The sequence below is a fragment of the Haliotis rufescens genome, unplaced genomic scaffold, assembly GCF_023055435.1.
Source record: "Haliotis rufescens isolate VD_foot unplaced genomic scaffold, xgHalRufe1.0.p SCAF_1, whole genome shotgun sequence".
Lineage (NCBI taxonomy): Eukaryota > Metazoa > Mollusca > Gastropoda > Lepetellida > Haliotidae > Haliotis > Haliotis rufescens.
This window is the reverse complement of record NW_025963779.1, coordinates 49,995,258-50,020,497: the sequence shown is the minus strand read 5'-3', so window position 1 is coordinate 50,020,497 and position 25,240 is coordinate 49,995,258. Positions and strand designations below refer to the sequence as shown.

Genomic DNA, 25,240 nt, shown 5'->3' with positions numbered 1-25,240 from the left:
GACTTACAATTCCACCCAGACAAGTGTTTCTTCGATAATCTCATTTCTGGCCTGGAGACAGGATTCAATCCAATGTTAGACTCTGTGCCTAAATCGACAGTGGAACGCCGCAACAACCTTAGTGCCAGGAGAAATCCAGTGGATGTGTCCGCAGCTGTCAGGAAAGAATGTGCCAAGCAGTACGTTATCGGGCCTTTCCAGGAATCTCCCTATGACACATACAGGGTTAGTCCACTTGGACTTGCCGAGGGGAAATATTCTCGGAAGAAACGTTTGATATTGGACTTATCGGCCCCCCATGATGACGATACCGTCCCTTGCATCAACCAAATATTTGACAAGACATCCTGTTCTCTTTCCTACGTAACACTTGATCATGCCATTTCTATCATTATTCAGCTCGGAAGAGGGGCCCTCATGTGTAAGGCAGATGTAACTGATGCCTTCAAGCAGATTCCATTAAGCCCCGACTACTGGCCATATTTTGGGTTCAAGTGGGAAGGACTACTATTTCTACACTCGGCTAGCCTTCGGTTGCCGATCTAGCCCCAAAATATTTGACACTCTGTCTCAGGCCATTTGCTGGATTTTGAGACACAATCATGACTTCCTTCATGTGCTACACCTGCTGGACGACTTCCTAGTCCTTGACCCTCCAGGCCACGACGCTGAATCGACCATGAGAACTATACTGTCTCTCTTCAAGAGACTCAACATTCCACTAGCTCTCCATAAGACACAGGGACCCCTCACAGAGATCAAGTATTTAGGCATCATTCTTGACTCAAATCATATGACCGCTAGGTTACCTCAAGATAAAATGCAACGCATAGCAGAGCTTCTTGGCAGATACTCCACAAAGAGAAGTTGCACCAAGAGAGAACTTCTCTCCCTGCTCGGACACTTGAACTACGCTTGCAGAGTGATCGTGCCTGGCAGGACGTTTGTCTCCTACTTGATCGAACTTTCCACAACTGTTGATAAGTTGCATCACCATGTTAGTTTGTCAGGCGATTGTAGAAAAGATTTAGCTATGTGGAACAAGTTCTTGATAGAATGGAATGGTATTTCCCTCTTCCACGAGCTCCACATCTCACCTACCCCAGACATTGAGCTGTTCACTGATGCGGCTGCTACAGTGGGACATGGGGGCTATTACCAAGGTGCCTGGTTCGCTGAGAAATGGTCGGAGGAAGTGCTATGTAGTATGTCCGGTGAATTGTCTATGGCCTTCATGGAACTCTACCCGATCATCGTGGCGGCTATTCTCTGGGGTCATCTCTGGGAGAAAAAGCGTGTGCTCTTTCATTGTGATAATCAAGCTACCGTGTTCATCATCAAGAAGGGTAGATCTAAATGTAAAGGTATCATGTCCCTCATGCGCCGACTCACTTGGACAGCAGCAGTCAACAACTTTGTGGTATTGGCCCATCACGTACCTGGCTCAGATAATAACATTGCTGATTCACTATCTCGTTTGCAGATCACCAAGTTCCAAGCCCTGGCGCCGCCTATTCGACTGGTATGACCTGTTATATAAAGTTCTTGCTGACTTTCGGACTGTTTCAAACCATGTTCTATCACAGACTCCCTCCCGTGAACGAGGTATATTTACAGTACTTAATTGCCCATTGTTATGGCGTGCTGCAGTTGAAACATGTCACTGTTAAGACCTACCTAGCTGGGGTGAGGTTCTTTTACCTGCAACGTGGCATTACCACGATATTCGACCATCGTGGATCCGGGGCGTTGAACAGACTGCAATCCATCATGAGAGGTTACAAGAAGTTGCAAGCTCCTACTCCAAGAAAACGACTTCCCATCACCCACACAGTGTTGGCGCTAATCGTGTGTACACTGTGTGCAGGAGTACTCGGACCGTTAAATGACCTTGTAATGGAATGCATGTGCTTAACTGCCTTCTTCGGGTTTCTCAGATGTGGAGAAATCACGGGTACTGCCAGGTTTGATCCCAGCGCTAACATTTGTTTGAGTGACATCAAGTTTGACTTCGCTAAGAGAAAGTGCACTATCCTGCTGAAAGCTTCCAAGACGGATCCATTTCGAGTAGGCGTCCCCATAATATTGTTTTTTCTAATAGTCGCTTGTGCCCGTTCTCAAGTTTGAGGAAGCTCTTCCATACCAGAACTCTTCAGCGAGCTTCTAATGAGGATGCACTATTTGTGGACGCTCAACACCAGCCCATCACACGGGCATTTTTTCTGTCCTGGCTCAGCAGAGTGCTGACTAGGGCCAGTTTTAACTCAAACGATTATAGTGGGCACTCGTTCCGTATTGGTGCTGCCACCACCGCAGCTAGCGCCCGGGTGGAGGACCACCTAATTAAGACTATGGGCCGCTGGAATTCAGACTGTTTCCAGAGATATATTAGAACTTCAGAAGAGACTCTGCTTAACGCACAGCGGTCGTTATGTGGACCCTAATCTACCAGACAGATTCCGTGCCATATTCGTATTAGTTATCAGGTTTCGTGATCGTGTATCCTTCTCATCTTTGGGGGCACTCGGTCGTACACAACCTCGTTTTGGCGTCTCAAGCCATTGCATGCCTCAGGCAGCAGCATTACATGGCTTGGGGCCCCCAAATATTCCTTACCTACCTGGTCCGGCACAGCCACCAGTTCACATTCCATACCTGCAGGGTACCCCTATCATTCAATCTAATAATAATCTGCTCCTTTTCCTCAACACCTCTCTACCTGCAGGGTAGCCCTATCCTAGCAGGCCAGCACGGCCTTAGAACTAACCCCCATCCGCAGGACATTCCGTGTGTGACCGAGCAGCCCCCTTGTATATAGCATATATATCCCAACGTGTATTAAACTATATTGTTTCCTTTACCCTTTGTCGTGTTTTCATTGCACAAATTTCTGTTTTCCAGCAAGCTAAGAGGCATTCTTTGGACCGGCGTGAACGGCTTCCACCTCCATCAAATACTGATGAGCCAATCACAGAGGAAGATACAAATCCAGATCAGCTAGTCACAGTGGACAAAGTTATTGAAAAGGAGGAGGTTTGATATTTTTATTATTACCCATGTGGGATCAGAGAATGACAGTGTTGTTCGAAATGTAAATGCTCAGTTGGTAATTGTAATGCTATTGCTGCTTTGGATCATGTTTGATTTGCTGTTGCAGAAGAAAAGACAGTTGTGATTATGTTTTAATGTACATGATAACCTTTAAATATAGTAGTTTCCTGTTGAAGGATGAGGTGGTGTTGTTGGACACCAATGTGCGGACCCTGGCAGGGGAGGAGACGCAGGGAGAATCACTGCACCTTGTATACACTGTATCACAGCCTGCAGACACCAGGCTACCATCACAGCACACAGGCACCAGGCTGCCATCACAGTCTAAGGTACCACACAATATTTCATATTTGTTTGAAAATAAATGCAGAATTATGTTATTTTCAAAGAACATTAAATGCTATCTCAGGCTGAAAAAAAGAAAGAAATTGGTTCTCAGGTGTAACGGTTCAGGGGGTGGGTATTGGGGTACAGCTCTGGTAGCGAATTGTGGATCACTCCCAATACCACCAACCACACAGTTTTAATTATTTATTTTTTTAAGAATAATTTCACAATTAAGAATTGCACAATAAGATTTATTAATTTACAAGAATATAATTATTCTTTTCAGTATTTCATTCAGTTAGGAAGATGTACAATAAATATAACATACTTGAATGTCAACTCACATATCTCGGCTCGAACCGGCTTTCACTCTCGTATCAGAAAATGTACAACCGATCAAACTGTCAACAAAGTGACGTCATACCGGAAGTAGTCTCTCGCACGAGGATACGGTCGGTGGAACGTGGGGAAATTGCACTCCACCAGTGACAGAAGTTATCTTACTTCGAGTCACGGCTGTGTAGTAATATACAATGCATTTAGATGGACTAGATGCACTTTTGTAGCCATACAAGGCTGATTTAAGCCATTATGCTACAAGAAGTAGTTTCGTGGAACAGACTCACGAATATAGGTGACGTCACACAAACTATCACGTTGCCAAATCGAAACAGGTGATTTAGAACGTGTTCACATTTTGTTTTTGCACATTAAACAAACAGTCAGTAAGATCAGTGGTGATATACGTTAATTCATGTAGCAATAACGTATATCTTTACGGTATGCTGTATCACATACAACATATACAATATGATTCATCTCACTGTCTACTGACCGAAATGTACAAAAGGCTTGTACCGTATTTTCTTGAGTATAGTGCGCACTTTTTTTCCAAAAAACACAGCTGTGTGGAAGGGGGTGCGCATTATACACGAATTATGAGTTTGGATGTTTTTTTCCCCCATGGAAAGACATTACCGTGAGCACGAAACACCGGAAATACCATGTCAACAAATCCATACTGAAGAACGCAAAATAATCATGTAATTACACTGTCTGGCTATATCTTGACTTGTGTTTGTAACTTATTTCCTTAATTTTATTCAAAATTCCTTTTAATATTGTTTTTTTAATTTCGGCGAAATCGTGTGTGAAGCGATCGGAAGATCGCACAACTCTACGTTATTAACAGCAACCACGGTCAGAATACCGCTATTGACGCCTTGAAACAAACTTTAGTTGACAGAGAATGGATACATATATCATAAATGACATACTTTGACTCGTTAAAAGTCATATTTGTTTTTGTTTGACGATTCTATGTCAACATGAAATTCTCGCGATCACGCGATCATGTGCGCGTGAGCCTTGACGGTGACTGGTCAGATTGGTTCCATGTAAAAAATAATACCCGGGAATAGCAATCAGCTGCTTCGCTTAGGGTTATTATTATTTTAAATATGTTTAGTAAAGGCTGCATATAATTAAGAAAATAATGGAATATATTATTTCTGATAAAAAAAATAGTTTCAGGTACAATTTTTGCCGATCCTTGCATTAAAAATCCTATAAAGTTATATCACTGGATGTGTCTTGACCGAATCACCAGTCGATTCCAAGAAAACGTGTGTACAGCTGATTGCTGTTTCCGGCTTAGTTTACGAGACAATACACAAGGTAATCTTAATCCCTGGATATAAAACAATGCCTAGCAGAACAATAAATACTATTTAATCGGTAAATAAACATGTCTGGTGATTTTTTATCTCCAATTTCGAATTTGTACTGACAAAGTTTCTCATCACCCGTTCGTTTGCCGGACTTCGCTGAAAGGGTACGGTGTAATTTTTTTCTGCGCATAATAGTCAATTTTCTTTTTTTTCAAAATATTGAACCCGCTAGAGGGGGGTGCGCATTATACACGGGTGCGCACTATACTCAAGAAAACACGGTACATTACATCAGGCAATAGCTTTTGAAAATATCATGCGGGGTCGTCTTATACACAGGGTTGAAGAGATTTTTTTCATGTTTTTTTTCCCAACACAAAGACACTGGAAACACCATGTCCACAAATCTGTACTGAAGTACGCAAATTAATCATGTAATTACACTGTCTGGTTGTTAAAAGAGTTCATAAAATATCTGGACTTATGTTTGTAATCTATCTTATTAAGTTTATTCAATACTTCATTCAATATTGTTTCAATTCATTTCGGCGAAATCGTATGTGAAGTGATCTCACAACTCAGTATTATTTACAGCAACCACGGCCCTATTACTGCTATGACGCCTTGAAACAAACTTTAGTGGATAGAGAGTGGATAAATATATATATCATAAATGCCATACATTGAATTGCTGAAAGTCATATTTGTTGTAGTTTGACTATTATATGTCAAAATAAAGTTTTCGCAATCGTGGGCGTGGTAGCGGGAGCATCAACGGTGATTGGTCAAATTCTTCCATTCATCTTAATCTCGCAATCAGAACAGGAAATACAATTTAATGGGTAAATCATCATGTCTATTGATGGTTTATCTCAAATTTGTATTGGCCAAGTTTAATATAATCTGTTAATTTCCCTGAATTCGCTGAAGGGATACGATGTAATTTTTTTCTGGGGAAGACAAACACGTTTTTATTGTAAATGTAGGGATTTTGTATGCACTCCTATTGCTGCTAAGACCGTAACACACAAGATGCCCAGTTAAGCAGTGCGCCTGAAAAGGGAAGCATCTGCACATTATTTTGGATCGCATTGTTTAAAGTATTGTAGCATTTCACTGTTGGGGTCATGTTTTCGAGATGCGGAATATTTAAGGATTTGTTTGTTTGTTGAAAATGGAAATAAAAACGAAACGTGCGGCGGACTTTATGATGATGCGGTGGTGCCTGAGAACCAAGAACGTTGTCTTTTTTAGCCTTACATGATCATGTGGTTTTGGCAGGGATATATTAGTAAAGTAGACAATAGACATAAGGAAAGTAAGAATTGACACCCCAAAACACATGAGATAAAAAATGAGTAATATGAACAGTACACATAATCTAGTCATCAACATTATCACAGTTAGGCTTAAAAAAATAAAAGAATTGGTTCTCAGGCAATAGTTTTTGAAAAATATAGTGCTGGCGGGAGGTGTCTTTTTTTGTTTGTTGTTGTTCAAATTCATAAGTAACCAAATAAACGGTTGTATAACCAAAAAAACAAATGTAACCAATCAACCGGGGAAAGGGCCTCCGTTCATAAATGTATTCCTTGATAAGTAAAATACTGGAATACAGTATTTGACTACCGTTGGGCTAATTTAAGGAATATTTAAGGATTTTTAATATTTTTTTTAAAATGAAAATAAAAACGAAACATGCGGCAGACTTTATGAAGATGTGGATGGTGCCTGAGAACCAAGACTATTAATTGTTTTTAGCCTTACATATCGGTATAACATGACAAACAGGTTTTACTCTTACAGCAGCTGTTACAATGTACAGGAAGACAAACTTGATAATATATGGATCATTATTGTAAGTGTAATAAGATTATGAATCTCATACATGGTACATGCATATGATAAATAGGTACCATGTACATACATATTTACTGATCTAGTAATAAAATAGTTTCATGATAATTATGGCATGACACATTTAATATGCTACACACACAAACAGCCTGTACCTGGATTACACAAAGTGTGCCTACCCTTGGAATGTGACTGGCGTGTCCCCACATCACCACAACATATCCAGAATCTAAATAAAACATATACTTTCATAACAACAAGTTATACACCTGTACTATTTGCATCCCATATAATACATACAGTATATTACGCAGAACTTATCACAAAAGTGTTTCAAACAGCCTATTCCGTAAAATAACAGTTACACTCTTCCTTCATTCATACAAGAATAAAGGGATAGAAAGTTTATGTATTAGTAATTACAAAAGCTTGTAAAGTATAAGCCATATGTTTGCAACATTTACTTATAGATTATAGCTGTGATTTAGATAATAAACACTAATATTAAACTACTTAATATTACAGGTTTAATATACTGCAAGTGCACACAGAAAACATAGTAAACTCACCTGATATACATGATCTGCTGACAACTTGTCTGAGTACATGCAGTGAGACAAAGGGTCAACTTGAGTCTCAGCTTGGCCAATCAGTTGAGCATGTCATGGCTTAGGTTTGTTATAGGCCTAGGACCTGAAGGACACATGAACAATACTTTACTATCCTAACCACTAATTATGCATAAACACAGAACTGGAAATGGAATAAAAGACACTGAAAAATATACTACATGTGTACAAGGTTACACCTGCCACATGTGTATCTCATGTTTGTTTGAACTGCAGGTGGCAGGAACAGATGACCAGAGCAAGGAGGACCAGGAAGGTATGTTGATGATTGTGTGGATTGAACAATGCCTCAAACCCTGCTTGTGATATTAACACACTAAACCATCTTCATTAGAACTTGAAGCTGTCGAAGGAACAGCTGTGGCGGTCCTAGTCTGCAGATACGTGTTGGCTATTCATGGAATTATGAAATATTGTAGTTGGTGGAAATTAGGATATGTTGGTGTCTGAAATAAGTGGCTGAAAAAATCCAGAACAAATTAAGTCCTGTCTTTTGAAAGTCTGATTTTCAATTCCAAAGGAAGCAAATAAACATGCACGTAAAAGTTATCTGCCCTTGACAGAACAGTACTCGAAGTTAATCTTGATCTTATATGTCCTGACTGCTTGAGCTAACATGAATTAAATTTGTTCCATCCAGGAGGAGGTCATTGGCATAAAATATGTCACTGGAAAATATAGTTGAAAACTTTCACAAAACAGGCTATGAAATTATTATCAGATCTGATATGCTTTCTGTTATTAATCAGTACAGAGGCAACAAAGCCTTTTCCTCTTTACAGTAACAGTGAACTGCATGTTTGATTTGTGAAGTTTGCCGTATGCAGTCTGGTGTATACAGCTTGTTTATGCAGTGTGGTGTATACAGTGTGGTGTATACAGCTTGTTGTATGCAGTGTGGTGTATACAGCTTGTTGTATGCAGTCTGGTGTATGCAGTGTGGTGTATACAGCTTGTTGTATGCAGTCTGGTGTATGCAGTGTGGTGTATACATCTTGTTGTATGCAGTGTGGTGTATACAGCTTGTTGTATGCAGTCTGGTGTATGCAGTGTGGTGTATACAGCTTGTTGTCTGCAGTCTGGTGTATACAGCTTGTTGTATGCAGTGTGGTGTATACAGCTTGTATGCAGTCTTGTGTATGCAGTGTGGTGTATACAGCTTGTTGTATGCAGTGTGGTGTATACAGCTTGTTGTATGCAGTGTGGTGTATACAGCTTGTCTGCAGTGTGGTGTATACAGTTTGTTGTATGCAGTGTGGTGTATACAGCTTGTTGTATGCAGTGTGGTGTATACAGCTTGTTGTATGCAATCTGGTGTATACAGCTTGTTGTATGCAGTGTGGTGTATACAGCTTGTTGTATGCAGTCTGGTGTATGCAGTGTGGTGTATACAGCTTGTCTGCAGTCTGGTGTATACAGCTTGTTGTATGCAATCTGGTGTATACAGCTTGTTGTATGCAGTGTGGTGTATACAGCTTGTTGTATGCAGTCTGGTGTATGCAGTGTGGTGTATACAGCTTGTCTGCAGTCTGGTGTATACAGCTTGTTGTATGCAGTGTGGTGTATACAGCTTGTTGTATGCAGTGTGGTGTATACAGCTTGTTGTATGCAATCTGGTGTATACAGCTTGTTGTATGCAGTGTGGTGTATACAGCTTGTTGTATGCAGTGTGGTGTATACAGCTTGTTGTATGCAATCTGGTGTATACAGCTTGTTGTATGCAATCTGGTGTATACAGCTTGTTGTATGCAGTCTGTTGTATACAGCTTGTTGTATGCAGTCTGGTGTATACAGCTTGTTGTATGCGGTCTGGTGTATACAGCTTGTTGTATGCAGTCCGGTGTATACAGCTTGTTGTATGCAGTCTGGTGTATACAGCTTGTTGTATGCAGTCCGGTGTATACAGCTTGTTGTATGCAGTGTGATGTATGCAGCTTGTTGTATGCAGTCCGGTGTATACAGCTTGTTGTATGCAGTCTGGTGTATACAGCTTGTTGTATGCAGTCCGGTGTATACAGCTTGTTGTATGCGGTCTGGTGTATACAGCTTGTTGTATGCAGTCCGGTGTATACAGCTAGTATGCAGTGTGGTGTATACAACTTGTTGTATACAGTCTGGTGTATACAGCTTGTTGTATGCAGTCTGGTGGATCCTTTTGTAATAGTTTTGTGACATTATTTTTGTACATGCCTCAACACATGCTGCTGTGTACAATTACTGCTTGACCTTACTCCATTTGTACTCGTTGTACACAACTTTATTTCAGTCTTGCTACTGACTGGTTTTGATCTCTGTTCCTGAACTTTGATAATGTTTGTATGTCCAGAATGCTGTCCTGATTCTCAAGACCTGGCTCTTCATCTGTCCCAGTCCCAGGGAGGTTCACACACTCCTACAGGTACTCCATGGCTAGAGGAGTCATTAACATGATGCTGCAACATAGCACCTCTGTATATACAGCTTTATTACAGCTGATAGGACTGTTATTGCTGTCTGTAGCAACTGACGACTGTGTCTGGTCTACCCTCAGATGTATTATCTACTCCTGATAAACCCTCTAATTTTCACGAAACACTAGAGATGCATCAACGTCACTACATTCATTGTCTATCGGTACTTTCAACCTTGAACTTGGTGTTACAAATGAGTGTATCCCCCCCCTCGGACTAGACTGACATTTGTGGACAGTGTGTAGCCCCCCCCTTGGACTAGACTGACATTTGTGGACAGTGTGTAGCCACCCCCTCCCCCCCCCCCCCCCCCCTTGGACTAGACTGACATTTGTGGACAGTGTGTAGCCCCCCCCCCTTGGACTAGACTGACATTTGTGGACAGTGTGTAGCCACCCCCTCCCCCCCCTTGGACTAGACTGACATTTGTGGACAGTGTGTAGCCCCCCTTGGACTAGACTGACATTTGTGGACAGTGTGTAGCCCCCCCTTGGACTAGACTGACATTTGTGGACAGTGTGTAGCCACCCTTGGACTAGACTGACATTTGTGGACAGTGTGTAGCCCCCCCTCGGACTAGACTGACATTTGTGGACAGTGTGTAGCCCCCCCTCCCCCCCCCCCCCCCCCCCCCCTTGGACTAGACTGACATTTGTGGACAGTGTTTAGCGCCCCCCCGTCACTACATTCATTGTCTATCGGTACTTTCAACCTTGAACTTGGTGTTACAAATGAGTGTATCCCCCCCTCGGACTAGGCTGACATTTGTGGACAATGTGTAGCTTATATGTATTTTTTACATAATTATAAATAGAGATATTGTATTTACTGTGCCTTGTGTATTTCAAAATGTGTCTTACTCATTGTCACTTATTACTCCAGGGGTACATTTCAAAATATACTCGTATAATAATCTCTATGTCACTGTGACCTGTATAAAACCGAATGTGGACCAGGTAATCCTATCCCCCAGTTTCTACCAGTTTGTGGAAGTCTAAGATGTGTACAGGAGACAGGAGTGAGAGATTCACTGTTCCATGTCTGTTACAGCCCAGGTGAGCAGTCAGACGAAGGCTGCATCCCCACCAGAGAAGGCAGAGGAACTTGGATCAAGAGCAAGTCAGTCCAAGTCAGCATCAACATCCACTGACTCAAGTTTGTGATTAAGGATATATTTGTAACTTTATGTTGCTGGGAGAAAGTTTATTTTGGGTTTTATAGCCAAAGTGAAAAATGCACAAGATTTAAAAATCAAGCTAAGTTTCTTATTTTTTGTCAGAAGTTAGTACCTGTGCTTGGGACCCGTGAAGATTTCACGGTTGAAAAGGTCTTCATCAACCCGTGCTTGCCATAAGAGGCGACTGTGCTTGTCGTCAGAAGTGACTAATGGGATCGGGTGGTCAGGCTTGCTGATATGGTTAATGCTTGTCATCGTATCCCAAATACGTGGATCGATGCTCATTATGTCAATCACTAGATTGTCTGGTCCAGACTCAATTATTTTCAGACCACCACCATATAGCTGGAATATTGCTGAGTGTTGCTTTAAAATACAAACAAACATTTACGGCATTTTTCTAATGTCCTGTGTATTAGCTGAAGTTTTGTCCCAGCCAGGTTTCTGAAATGTTTCTCAATTTAAAGCATGGCTGTGTTTGTTGAAACTAGAAGTGTATCGTAATGATAGGGATGATTTGTTTTTTGCCACAGATGGCTTTCATCTGACATTGCCCAAAGATGGTGCTTTGATTCATCCTGTCCAAGTTCCTCAGAGTGACAAGGGGGAAGATAAAACAAGCTCACCACACCAGTAAGTTAGATTAGAAGATGAGGAAAGTGTAGTTTAATTGGCCCCTACATATATTGGTTTGAGCCATTATCATAAAATCTGGAAAGGATATGTAGCAGAATAATTATGTTGTCATTCATTCAACAGATTCTTGTGAAATTGCTAAGCTGATACTGTATCCCAAATAGCATGAAGTTTTATGACAGGCACAGTACCATGGTTATGTCTTTCAGAGATGAAGGAGATGCTGTAGATGCTGCTGTTACTGCTGCCCCCTCGCTGTCTATAGCGGCGCTGGTCTCACAGAGCCAGAGCACAGAGGAGACGACATTCAGAATACAGAGTAAGGAAAAGCACCACAGCTATTAGGTCATGGTGTAACATAGTTGGAGCTCATGAAAGCGCTAAAGTCTTGATGCACCGGCACCACTGCATCATCACAAATTCTGCTGCATGGAGTTACAGGAGTTTGTGTGCTTGTTTTGCCCTTTGCAAATTTTGTGAATGAAAACATGAAATTTTATGGTAAAGCATCACTGGATATTATGATTTACAAGTTATGGTATTTGTGTACTGAATGCGGGACAATGTTTCATACACAGAGATTAAAATTACATTTGTATTTGTCTCATAAAATGACTGAAATGAAAAAGAAAGGCTGTCCACCAACACTACAGTTTAAAAAGCCATTGCCTGAGGACCAATTCTTTTTAAGCCTTTTTATTGTTAAGCCTGTAGTCTTATTGTTGTAAATGGATCACCACAATAAAACCACCGATGTACAATGAAAGTGAAATGACATGCAGGGATTTCTTTTGTAAAATCATACATCTGTCAGACAGAGGGATCATCGTCATTGGTTGATTTGCTTTCATTGGAGCAGTTATACCGATCTGTCCTTCCATGGCACATTTGCAAGGCTTACAATGTGATCATTGTATGCCAACATCTGGGCCATGTGTGACATAATACAGAGCATGGTGTCTGGCAACAAGTAGATGATGCTGTCTAAATTAGAGGATAAACAGTTCTCTATTTGTGCTGAAACCCACTAGAAAGTGATGTATATCTACTGGTTCGTAGTGTAGCCTGACCTTATGACTCCCTGCCTGTAGAGCCAGACCTGCGGATGTCGGAGGAGGGGGAGGAAGGGAGCGAGGTGAATGTGTTCAAGAAAACACGATCTGGTGTGCGCAGACAGGTGGATCGGCAGCTCCACCTTTCAGATGAGAGGTATGAAATGTGTTTGAAATACTGCTGAATTTTCCAATGATAGAAATTGTTTGTATGGAACCAAAATGTCTTCCAATTTCAAATGATAATCATACTTGCCATAGGTTATATCAAATGTTTGTCAAAAAATTATGATCACCATGCATTTGAAACCTTGACAGCATTGTTGGATGAATAATTGTGAAACTGTGCTATGAATATACCTAACATAGACTCTGGCACATGTGAAAACATGTGAATGTAGCTGCAGGTCCTATGTGATACTGAATTTCAGATAAGCCTTCCTTTAGGGCAGCTTGTCCTATCTGTCTAATGTGTGTATACATGCTGCTCCCTAATTGGTCAAAACTTTTCTACTCAACATTTACACAGGACCCAAGTAGTCATCTTTAGTCAAAGGTGTGGTCCTTGGGTTGAGTAGTATATTAACCTCATGGGGATGCTGGGTTAGAATTGATACCCAGCAACCTATGCTTCTTGTACAACACAATCACTGGATTTTCTGGACCAAACTCGATCATTTACAGGCAGCCCTTGAATAGCTGGAAATGCTGAGTGGGGGCCAGCACTAAACAACAAACAAACGATAAACCTTTACATTTTGTAGTGAAGTTATATATTTGACCCATGCTTGGAGCCTTGTAGATGCTAATTTGGTCTTGCCTTCCATTATGCAGTGAGGATTTCTTCAATGTAGAACTGAGAGGGAAGAGGAAATCAGGACCATCTGCTGAGACCAAGTCTCCGCCAACTGAGAAGAGAGCTCGTACAGGGGACATAACTCATATTGATCAAGATGCAGAAACCCAACCTGATCAATCTGTTAGTGAGAAAAAACCTGCACATGTAAGCATACTGTCAGTGAAAAATGTTATAATGGACATTTGACAAGATGGCCATGAATATCATGAAAAATAGTAATTAGTGAGAATGATAATGTTTGCTGCTGTTGCTAAAGATCTAACTACATCACATTGTTAGGCATCATTGATCAACATGAAACTTGGTCATGGTGTCTCCAGTCAGTGACTCGTCACATTCTTCACATGGAGATTCTGGGGCAGAATAGGTCCCCCACTGGAGTCATAAGGTCCTCAGTAGCCCAGTAGTTGCTTACTCATCAAATACTATGCACACTTTAAGTCTGTTATAACAAGTATTTAGTATTTGATACATAGAACAAACAGATGGGATAGTTTATCAACTCTTTTTGATATCTAAACACTTTTTTATGCTTTTTGATACTTTAAATACTAAGTATGCCAGAAAGTTGATAGTAGACATCATGATGGTAAATATGTCGTAAGTTCAGGTGTCACGATGCATCCAACCATTGCTTACAAGCCGAGTGATGAAGGTACATATATGTTAATGTGTGGAAGCTACATCAACATTCACTCTTGTCATTTGTAGACTCAAGAAAAGGTTAACGCTCCTGATCCGTTTGATGAAAACACAGAGATTTATGAAGTAGATAAGAGTGTGGACATAGAAATGGTGGAGGATAAGGTGTCAAGCTCCCTACAGGAAGGAAGCTTGTTACAGCTCCAGACAACTCCCCAGGGTGATGGTGGAGCATCCCTAAGGAAGGAGGCTGAAGATCAGGACACACCTCTGCAGCACGTGCAGTCACAAACAGTCATGCAGACTGATGAAACCAGCAAACCAGTTGCAAGCAGGGGTGTGACTGCTCTCAGTCCAAAACCCAGCACCTCAAACCGTGATTTGTCTGAAAAAGAAGTGTCAAGTAGAGATTTGGAAAAGACCAGGAGTTCTCAATCTAAGGAGAAAGAGAAGCAGACCGTTGGAAAAACAGCACATGTGGACTCGACTTCAGGGTCGGTGGCGGACAGTAAGGGAGGCCGTCTCGCCAGTGTGAGTTTGTTGAAGGATTCGGGTATCGGTGATGCCCTCAATGTGACATCTGTGACGGAGACATCTCCTCAAGCTGCCCCCATGGTTTCTCTGCGGAGGAAATCCTCTGATCCTTACACCTTCCACGGGTCCCAGTCTCAGCAGATGACCACGGAACAGCCCATCACCAGCAGGGTTGGTAGTACATGTTGCACAGCCCAGTATATCGATGTTAATTTAATGGTTTTTATACAATTTTTGGATCAGTCCTGTGTAGTGTTAAAGATTATTATGATTTCACACTTTATTTACAGAAACCTTTACCAACAACCCCATTATCATCAAGGAAAAAACCTGGAAGAGGGCTGAAAAGAGTCTGTGCTAAAAAGGTTGCAAAAGATGATAGTTCCTTGTCTTCAGATTTGAAGGCATCGGCAAGCAAACCAAGGCCTAAAAAAGTGCGCAAGCCTGTCACCAGGATCCAGAAGTTGCCTGGCAGAAAAACTGCCATACGGGACAAGCCAGAAGATGCTCCCGGTAATAGTACTTACTAATCTCATGTAGGTTTAGTGCAGGTATCACCTTGCAAGATTAGTTTATTGAACTGTCTAGCAGATTTAGTGAATCTTAGCAACTATAGGTTAGTGAAGGTTAGTTATTGGTGGATTTACAAGATTACTGTGATCAGTTAAAACATATTGTGTTTTACTTGTGATCCTCTGTTGTTGTCAGGAGACAGTGGTGAGCCGCAGGTGGCAGTTACCAGTCCCGGCACAGGGTTTGAGGCGGACGTGAGTCACTCCCTGCCCAGTCAGAGGTCAACAGAGAGACATGTAGCATTCCAGAACATCCCTGGCAGGCCACCATCATCAGCCTCCTCCGCACCAGGAGCGGTAAGACTGACTCTAGTTCCTCAAACGTTGGATGTAGCTTTTCATTAATCAGTGTTGTACCAGAGTGGCACCCGGGGAACCTTCAGCCATGGAGTTTAGCTGAATTTGGCATGCTGTTGTAATACCTATAGGGGTGACCCTGTGACCCTGTGACCCTGTGACCCCGTGACCCTGTGATCGTCGTGCAGATTGCCGTCCTGCAATCTGCTAGTTGTGAGTTTGAATCTCTGATTTGTTATGATGATGATGACCCTTTACTGTTTGTATATGGTAACATCTGCATCATATGGGGCTTCCCTCCCACATTAGGCTGACACACTGTGTTGTAACTGATACTCTGTTCGAAGCAGGTTTACAGTCAACCTACTCATTACAGATTACATTATGAATGACATAGTGGTGACAGTTGTTTCCTCATTGTTTCAGTCTGCAGATCTGTCCGACTCCCAGATGTCAGACCAGCTGACAGAGACGGTGATCATCACAAGGAAGAAGAAGACTGTTGAGATTGAGACAATTGTCAGAATACTCACCAACAGAGAGGGCAAGGTGGTGGGGCGGGTCAAGAAAGAGGTGAGTACAAAGTTCTCCAAGATGATCGGGAAAGAGCAGGGTTCACCCTTAGATTTTTTTTACATGGACCCTTTATGTGAAAATTTCAAATGTTCCAAAGGTACACCTAGACTTGCCCATACAGCACAATGTTAAAATGCCCCATTGTATTTGAAAATGTGGGCCTTTATTCATGAAAGAGCAGTGAGTGAGTATAGTTTTATGCCACTTTTAGCAATATTCCAGCAATATCACGGCGGCTGGCATTAGAAATGGGCTTCACACATTGTACCCATGTCGGGAATTGAACCTGGGTCTTCGGCGTGACGAGTGAAAGCTTTAACCACTAGGCTACCTGACCGCCCCTGAAAGAGCAGACTTAGGATAGCTGTTACAGTTATATTGTCTTACACAACCCCATTATACAAGGATAAGTAAGTAAATGCTAGAAATGTGTATTAAGATTGCCTAACTGGAAGTCATGTGAGCTTATGCCTGTTTGTCCTGCATCTGTTGTGCGTTGTGTGTCGTCCATAGTAAACATCTTCTCCTTACAAACTAATGAAGCTGAAACTTCACATGCTTGTTCCCACCACTGATGACACCCTTATTAGTTCAAGGAGTTTGAATCCAAGTTTCAGTATGGCCCTGTCCGCAGGGTAACCGTTCCAATTATCGTGATATTTTTAATATTGACCTTTGCACTTTGACCATGCTCCTAAATCCTTTGAAAAGCATTTTGTTGCTCTTGTATTTGTAAACATATTTTCATCAGAAAGCACCCAACCAGTGAAACAGAAGTTTCACATGCTTGTTCTGTACCAATGATGACACCTGAATTTGTTTATGATGTTTGTATCTGATTTTTCAGTATTGCCCTCATCACACATACACAAGCATGTATGGAATACAAGAATGAGAAATAGTACAAATTAATATACCTATGACATGATACATATTTTACTTGTATTCTTTTTATTCATCTGGATAAGATTGGGGACAGTGGGGTAGCCAAGTGGTTCAAGCGATCGCTCATCACACCGAAAACCAAGGCTCGATTCCCCACATGGGTACAATGTGTATAGCCTATTTCTGGTGTCTGCCACCATGATATTGCTGGAATATTGCTAAAAGTGGGGTAAAACGACACTCATTCACTATAAACATATTACAGAACATACACTTTGCTTATACCTAAGTCCAATACACAAGTAAGTTGAATTAAGAATATGATGCTAGTTAAAGTACTATGTACAACAATGGTTAAAACACATAGTAACCCACCTGTCTCTAGATAAATAAAGTAATAATGACTTGAACTTACCCAATGTGACACGGGGAAGATAAGTTGTTCTCAGAAGTTGAATTGACAAAATATGCCGACTGGACAACAGAAGTTGGGACCTGGCTATTTCCATGATTGAAGAGATCATGCAGAACCCGAGAACAATAACAAGCTAATCACAGGCCAAGCTGTGACTGACATGGTGACAATAATCATGAACCTCAAAAGAAGTTGCTGAACTACCCAAGCTTGCTTCCCTAGGAATAAGTAGAAAATGTTGAAGTTAACATTAATTAGGATTAAAGTTAAGGATTAAAGGAAATAAATGTTAAATATTTTAGGTTAAGATTATTAATCTAATTCATCTTAGTTTAATTTTGATGCTTTAAAATGCAACCACATACTATTTACAAAGATAATGCTACACATGTACTACTGACTGTTGTTGTGCGTGTTTACCTTCACTGCACGTGACCTCCATTTACCCTGTAGACAATTCAGTGATTGATATTATGAGCGATGGATCACACCGTTATTGACGATGAAAGGCAATGAACCAAGTCACCAAGCCCGACCACCTGATCTTTTTGGTTGCCTCTTCTGACCAGCAAAGGTTGCTGGAGACGAGAACCTAGAACACGACAAATGTATTCTTGATGGATATTCTTCAGCATGATACAGTTCACATATAGTCATCTCTTTGTCTTTATTATTTCAGGAGGAGTGTGGTGAACCCTCGTTTACTACAACGTTCCACAGTGAGGAGACTAATGTGTTACCCTTAGTTTCCCCCTCTCGGACTGCAAGTTCCCTCACTCCCGGTGACCTGGCAGATGTCAGTTCTGGGTTTTCTAGATCCAACAGCACAGGCTCTAAAGGCAGCAGTCTGGAGAAGGGGATGACAAGTTTAGATCTGGCACCTCTGTCGAGGAGGGAGGACTCCTTCCAGAGGCTGCTGACATCCAGCTCCACCAGACTGTCACTACCTCACAGCACCTTCTCCAGCATCAGTTCTCCTTCCATCTCCAGGACTGAAGACGCTCCTAAACTGAACGTTGCCAGAGAGTCAAACAGAACCCCTGTGTCAGACATCGTGGATGAAGGACGAGCAGTGAAGACTCCAGATGCATCTGTTATTGAGAAGACGGACAGTCATATAGGTGCAGTTGTCAGCAGCGCTGGTAGTCGGCGCACGTCAGACTCTCTGTTCACAAGTCCCGAAATCCGAGAAGATCCTGCCGAAGCAGGCCATCATGGAGCACTAAGGACTGAGGTCAGTAGCCACCCAAGTCCACCACTGAAGAAACGACCTGCTGATTCCAGCCAAGATTCATCAACAGAAATCACATCAGCTCAGCGACCCCGGACACAGGAGAGTGGTGGGTTTTCTATACATGGGTCTGTTGGGCAGCGGAAGCAGGCAGAGTCACCACTACATTTGCTACAGACGACAGACTCTGATATTCCACCATCACAGAACCAGAGAATTACAAGATCTGCTAGGGGTATGTAGTGATTCACAATTGGGTTGTAACGACACACTTAATAGCTATACGATACATATCTTGATAGATCACAATACGATACACTTAGCTGCAATGCGATACATATCTCGATAGATCACAATACGATACACTTTATCGCGCCATGATACATGTCTTGATAGATCACAGTATGAAAGACTTAGCTGTGATACGATACATAGCTTGATAGATCACAATGTGGTATGACACATTTCTTGATATATTGGGGTGGTGGAATAGTCTAGTGGTTAAAGCAGTCGCTCATCACGCCGATGATCCAGTTTCAGTTCCCCCCATGGTTACATTGTGTGAAGCCCATTTCTGGTGTTCCCCATAATCAATGTGAATCGACAGCATGGGGCATGTATGGTGGTGCCATGAGACGGACATGGCGGAGGAGTGGCTGTTTTGTTTGACTGCAGTATATTGTTAAATGCTATACTCTGAGCAACAGGTGAACATGTGGTTATGAAACAGTTCAAGGATTGCTCATTCCTATGTCCAGAGACAGACATAATTCCTAGGGCAACAACGCTGCCTCGGACAATGTTGTGACTGCTGTGGCACGGACACACCGGTTTGAATATGTTTGGGATAGGTCTGCGGCATGAGAGATGGTTCACATCATCTTGCCATATTTGCTCCCAGGTAATGATATTCTAAAAATATTCAAGTATAGGGTAAAAAAAATAAAAGTTCTTGGTTCTCAGGCAGTGCTGCATCATCACAAGGTCCGCCGCACGTTTCGTTTCTATTTCCATTTAAAAAAAATTAAAAACCATAAATATTCCGCGTCTTGAACACACATGACCCTGGCAGTGAAATGGTACAATACTTAAAAACAACTCGATCCTTTATAGCGTGCAGTTACTTCCCTTCACGCGCGCACTGATGTACTGCCCCTCTTGTGTTATATGTTATGGTCATGATGGCAATAGTTATGTGCTTGTTTTGCCATTTGCAATTTTGATCAATGAAAACATGATATTTTTTTTATAAGACATCACTGGATATGATGATTTGCAAATTCAATGGTATTTGAGTACTGTATGGCGGACAATGTTTTATAATCAGAGAATAAGGTGAGTTCACTGTAAGTTAAGGTGAATTTCCATCAGATCATACACGATTTAGCCGAAATTAATAGAAACAAAATTTTATGAAATCTTGGTGAAAAGTAATATAATGGATTACAACATAAGTCCAGATACACAATGAACACTTTTATAGCCAGATAGTGTGATACTAGGAGTAACTTGTGTACTTTAGTACGGATTTGTTGACATACGTCTTTTGATGTTGTGTGCTCACGATAACATTTTCGCTTTGTAGAATAGAATCAAAGCTCATTGTATGCGTGTAATATGCACTTACTGGTAGCCCAACGGTATTCAAATATTGTATTCCAGTATTTTACTTTTCAAGCAATACATTATGGAGGGAGGACCCTTCCCAGGTTGATTGTACACAACTGTGTATTTGGTTACATAAAAGTTTAAACAACCAAAGAAACAAAAACAAAATAAATGCTGCCCGCCCGCACTATATTTTCAAAAAATATAGCTAGAGAGCCTTACCGAAAATTGATGTGGATGCACATGGGGATCTTGCTTGACACTGATGAAAGAATGATGTTACCTTGGAAATAATCAATCAGGGATGTAGGATAAAGTGCAGTCACTGGTCTTTAAACTTTTACCCAAACATCTTAGAATTTGATTTGAATATTTTCTCTATCTTCTCCCCCGTCATACAGCTGGAATATTTCTGACTGTGATGTAAAACAACATTCTCTCACTCACTGCTTTGTTTTTCAGGAGAGAAGAGTAAAAGTTCGGAAAACAGCAGTTCTGGAGAAGGTCATATAAGGTCAGTGAAGAAACACTGATGGAGTCAAATAAGGGAAAAGCTTTTTGAAGTACAAACAGCTGTGCCCAATGTTGTCTGAGGCGCCAGTGTGCCACAATCCTCTGAAAGGACGTCTTGATTTCAGAACCAGTTTTCAATCTGTTTCGTGTCGTTGACATCAAAAGTCAGATTTCTGAAGCTGCCCTGAAGTTGTATCTCAGTTCTGGGGTAGAAATGAATGTTTTCCCCTAAACGCAATGATGGGTAGATAACAATCCTGGGAGTGGTCTTTCTAGGGATTTCTCTTCCCACCCTCATCTTAACCCCACCTGTTTGCCAATATCGGTCATCAGTCGGGATATCACACTTTTGGATTCACCAAAGTGTCTGACAACTGCATTTTGTGATTCGCCAGCTTCAATCATATTTTTTTTCATGTACCCTTTTGGAGGCATTTTCCTTTGTTGGTTGTGACGTTTATTGGCACATACATGTAACCAGGATGTGTCACCGTGGACGAGATGTTTTATGTGTGCAATGTGTAAAGTTTGAACGGATTTTCTGTCCACATTCAGTAACTGTGTCTCATGCAACAGAACTGGTCATTTCATTCTGATAGCTGAAATGATGGGTTCCTTTAAATATTGTTCCACACATATCTAAATGAGTGAATTGTGCAGTGCTCAGGGATACAAAATATTCATAGCCTTTACATACTATAAGATGAGTATGACCTTTGTTTATCATTGCAGTCTCACTAAAGCACATATTTGTACCAAGTTTTGTGGAGTAGCTCTTGTATTCAATCTCTTCCACAAGCATATGGACAAACAAGCAGATGGATAATTTACAGTGTCACATTTTATTGCACATATTGTCTCTTAGATTGGACAATGGGCAAGGATATGGATGACTTTGTTGTCTTGTTTTTGAATGGGTTTGATATCCATTCTATCATTTAGACTAGCTATTTGATGTGACTTTCTGTTCCAGTCCGCAGATTCCCTTCCAGACAACCACAGATGCTGAGCAGGAACAAGCAGCACCAGTTGAACATGCAAGTAGCGCAGAGATGGGTATGTGTGCACTCTGCAGGGAGTGGTGTATCTGTAGACTCAATCTGTATGGTATTGGTGTGTGTACACTCTGCAGGGAGTGGTGTATCTGTAGACTCACGTGTGTGTGGTATTGGTGTGTGTGCACTCTGCAGGGAGTGGTGTATCTGTAGACTCAATCTGTGTGGTATTGGTGTGTGTACACTCTGTAGGGAGTGGTGTATCTGTAGACTCAATCTGTGTGGTATTGGTGTGTGTACACTCTGCAGGGAGTGGTGTATCTGTAGACTTACGTGTGTGTGGTATTGGTGTGTGTACACTCTGCAGGGAGTGGTGTATCTGTAGACTTACGTGTGTGTGGTATTGGTGTGTGTACACTCTGCAGGGAGTGGTGTATCTTTAGACTTACGTGTGTGTGGTATTGGTGTGTGTACACTCTGCAGGGAGTGGTGTATCTGTAGACTTACGTGTGTGGTATTGGTGTGTGTACACTCTGCAGGGAGTGGTGTATCTTTAGACTTACGTGTGTGTGGTATTGGTGTGTGTACACTCTGCAGGGAGTGGTGTATCTGTAGACTTACGTGTGTGGTATTGGTGTGTGTACACTTTGCAGGGAGTGGTGTATCTGTAGACTTACGTGTGTGTGGTATTGGTGTGTGTACACTCTGCAGGGAGTGGTGTATCTGTAGACTCAATCTGTGTGGTATTGGTGTGTGTACACTCTGCAGGGAGTGGTGTATCTGTAGACTTATGTGTGTGGTATTGGTGTGTGTACACTCTGCAGGGAGTGGTGTATCTGTAGACTTACGTGTGTGTGGTATTTGTGTGTGTACACTCTGCAGGGAGTGGTGTATCTGTAGACTTACGTGTGTGGTATTGGTGTGTGTACACTCTGCAGGGAGTGGTGTATCTGTAGACTTACGTGTGTGGTATTGGTGTGTGTACACTCTGCAGGGAGTGGTGTATCTGTAGACTTACGTGTGTGTGGTATTGGTGTGTGTACACTCTGCAGGGAGTGGTGTATCTGTAGACTCAATCTGTGTGGTATTGGTGTGTGTACACTCTGCAGGGAGTGGTGTATCTGTAGACTTACGTGTGTGGTATTGGTGTGTGTACACTCTGCAGGGAGTGGTGTATCTGTAGACTTACGTGTGTGTGGTATTGGTGTGTGTACACTCTGCAGGGAGTGGTGTATCTGTAGACTCACGTGTGTGTGGTATTGGTGTGTGTGCACTCTGCAGGGAGTGGTGTATCTGTAGACTCATGTGTGTGTGCTATTGGTGTGTGTGCACTCTGCAGGGAGTGGTGTATCTGTAGACTCACGTGTGTGTGGTATTGGTGTGTGTACACTCTGTAGGGAGTGGTGTATCTGTAGACTCACGTGTGTGTGCTATTGCACAGATTGGTACATGTACGCTCTGCAGGGAGTGGTGTATTACACAGATTGGTATAGGTACACACTGCAGGGAGTGGTGTATCTGTAGACTCAAGAATGTGTAGTATTGCACAGACGTGGAGACAGTGTCATATCTTTTACACATATTTAACACATGAATTACAAGGAGAGAGATGTAGGTTTTGCCAAGTGTGCCACAGGTCATGTATAAAGATGTTTCATGTGCCCTTTGGGATTTAAGTGTGCCAACATGTAGAATATATTAAAATTGCAAAAAAGAAATACATTTTTTTAATTTCTTTGCCTTATCTTTTCATATGTTCATCAATTGTCATGTGTAAATTGTGCCTACTTGCGTAAGTACATTTACAAATACCTTCATATAATCAACATCATAAATGTCATTTCTAAGTGTGGCACCGAGATCTTATTTTCAAAGTGATTTATGTCATTGGTCTTCTGATGCAAGGAACTTTGAACCCTGAAAGAAATATTTGCTGGATGTAAAGAAAGACCTTGACAATCTGGTGTTGTACTCCAGGCTCCACTGTGATGGCAAAGTGGAAGGATGACTACTTCTACCCAGGGAAGATTTTGAAAATTGACCCAAACGGAAGGTTAGTTACATATTATCATTCTCCATTATCTGGCGCATTATGTCTTGTTTCTATTATGATATTTATATCCTGGACCCATTGCCACCATTCCTTCATTTCTGAAGTGTTGTCACCAGCTCCATCACTCTTGACACTAACAGACTTCCTCTCTCCAACAGTACAGCCACACAGGTTGACAGAAAATAGAAACAACAAATGATCTGTCTGATGAATACTTCTCCCTGTGTTGAGCAGGAACAGTTCCCACTACTGTTTGGAAGGATTTATCTTCCTAGTTTGTTAATGGAGACCCTGATAAGCATATTGATATGTACACCTGACTGCCAACTATAATATGCTAGCTGTTGTGTAGGTATAACATACACCTATAAGTATGAGATTACATGTCATTACGGTATGTGAAAATATGTAACATCTACTGAACTGAAGAAAAAAAAGAATTCCTCTTGCTAAGCAGTATGGAATCAACCAATCATGATGCCTCTTTTGATCACAAGTTCGTCATAGATCTACTTTCTGAAATTACAGCTTGCTCTGAGGGAGTCCTTTGTATATATCATCCAATCAGAAGACTGTTATGATTGAACTTTTAGCTGTCTTCAGACAGGGAGGGCAGTCTTAATGGTACAGGACATCCGCTTATATTGGAGAAGGGATGCAGAGCTTGAGTTTCCTGGTGATAATGCCACTTGTTCCATTTAGGACAGAAGTGTGTAATTTTATTAGATGTCTACTTTTAGATCTATAAAAAGTCTGGTGGCTAATGGGACAATGGTATTTATGATAATACACTGGCATGCTATATATTGGTTGTACCGGAGATCCTGTGGTTCTTTCACTTAGGAGTTATTTTTCATCTGTCCATCCGTCTGCCCATTCGCTAATCAGAGGGGACAAATTTTCTCAAAACTATTAAAGTTAGAGAAGTGAAATTTTACACACTGATTACTGGTCATGATATCAAATAAGGTTGAAAATTGGAGTCTTAAATTACTTCAGTTATTGCCCTTGCTCAGTGCTTTTCAACTGCTTACTGCTTGAAATGGGGACAAGTTTTCTCAGAAACTGCTGAAATTTCATGAATGAAAGCATGCTTATATAAAAGATACTTGTCAAGACTGAGTTAAAAAATTGGTGCCATAAATCTTTTTATACAGAATTATGGCCCTTGCTCCATGCTTGTAACTTAGTGCATGGTGTCTGCAATGGGG

The 25,240-nt window shown here is 41.5% G+C and overlaps 1 protein-coding gene across 3 annotated transcripts in view; it reads left to right on the top strand.

Annotated features, from left to right (window-relative positions):
* Positions 1 to 25,240, top strand: part of LOC124131382 (TP53-binding protein 1-like) — a 71,709-nt gene that overhangs the window by 22,237 nt on the left and 24,232 nt on the right. For all 3 annotated transcript variants that reach the window (XM_048397338.1, XM_048397332.1, XM_048397344.1), the window contains 17 exons: positions 2,902 to 3,033; positions 3,228 to 3,380; positions 7,751 to 7,790; positions 9,861 to 9,932; positions 11,035 to 11,139; positions 11,695 to 11,794; positions 12,007 to 12,116; positions 12,889 to 13,006; positions 13,684 to 13,852; positions 14,420 to 15,055; positions 15,175 to 15,397; positions 15,593 to 15,753; positions 16,180 to 16,326; positions 18,309 to 19,095; positions 20,931 to 20,982; positions 21,955 to 22,037; positions 23,954 to 24,029. In XM_048397338.1, the coding sequence (XP_048253295.1) occupies positions 2,902 to 3,033; positions 3,228 to 3,380; positions 7,751 to 7,790; positions 9,861 to 9,932; positions 11,035 to 11,139; positions 11,695 to 11,794; positions 12,007 to 12,116; positions 12,889 to 13,006; positions 13,684 to 13,852; positions 14,420 to 15,055; positions 15,175 to 15,397; positions 15,593 to 15,753; positions 16,180 to 16,326; positions 18,309 to 19,095; positions 20,931 to 20,982; positions 21,955 to 22,037; positions 23,954 to 24,029 (3,164 nt within the window). The remainder of the gene's footprint in view (positions 1 to 2,901; positions 3,034 to 3,227; positions 3,381 to 7,750; positions 7,791 to 9,860; positions 9,933 to 11,034; positions 11,140 to 11,694; positions 11,795 to 12,006; positions 12,117 to 12,888; positions 13,007 to 13,683; positions 13,853 to 14,419; positions 15,056 to 15,174; positions 15,398 to 15,592; positions 15,754 to 16,179; positions 16,327 to 18,308; positions 19,096 to 20,930; positions 20,983 to 21,954; positions 22,038 to 23,953; positions 24,030 to 25,240) is intronic.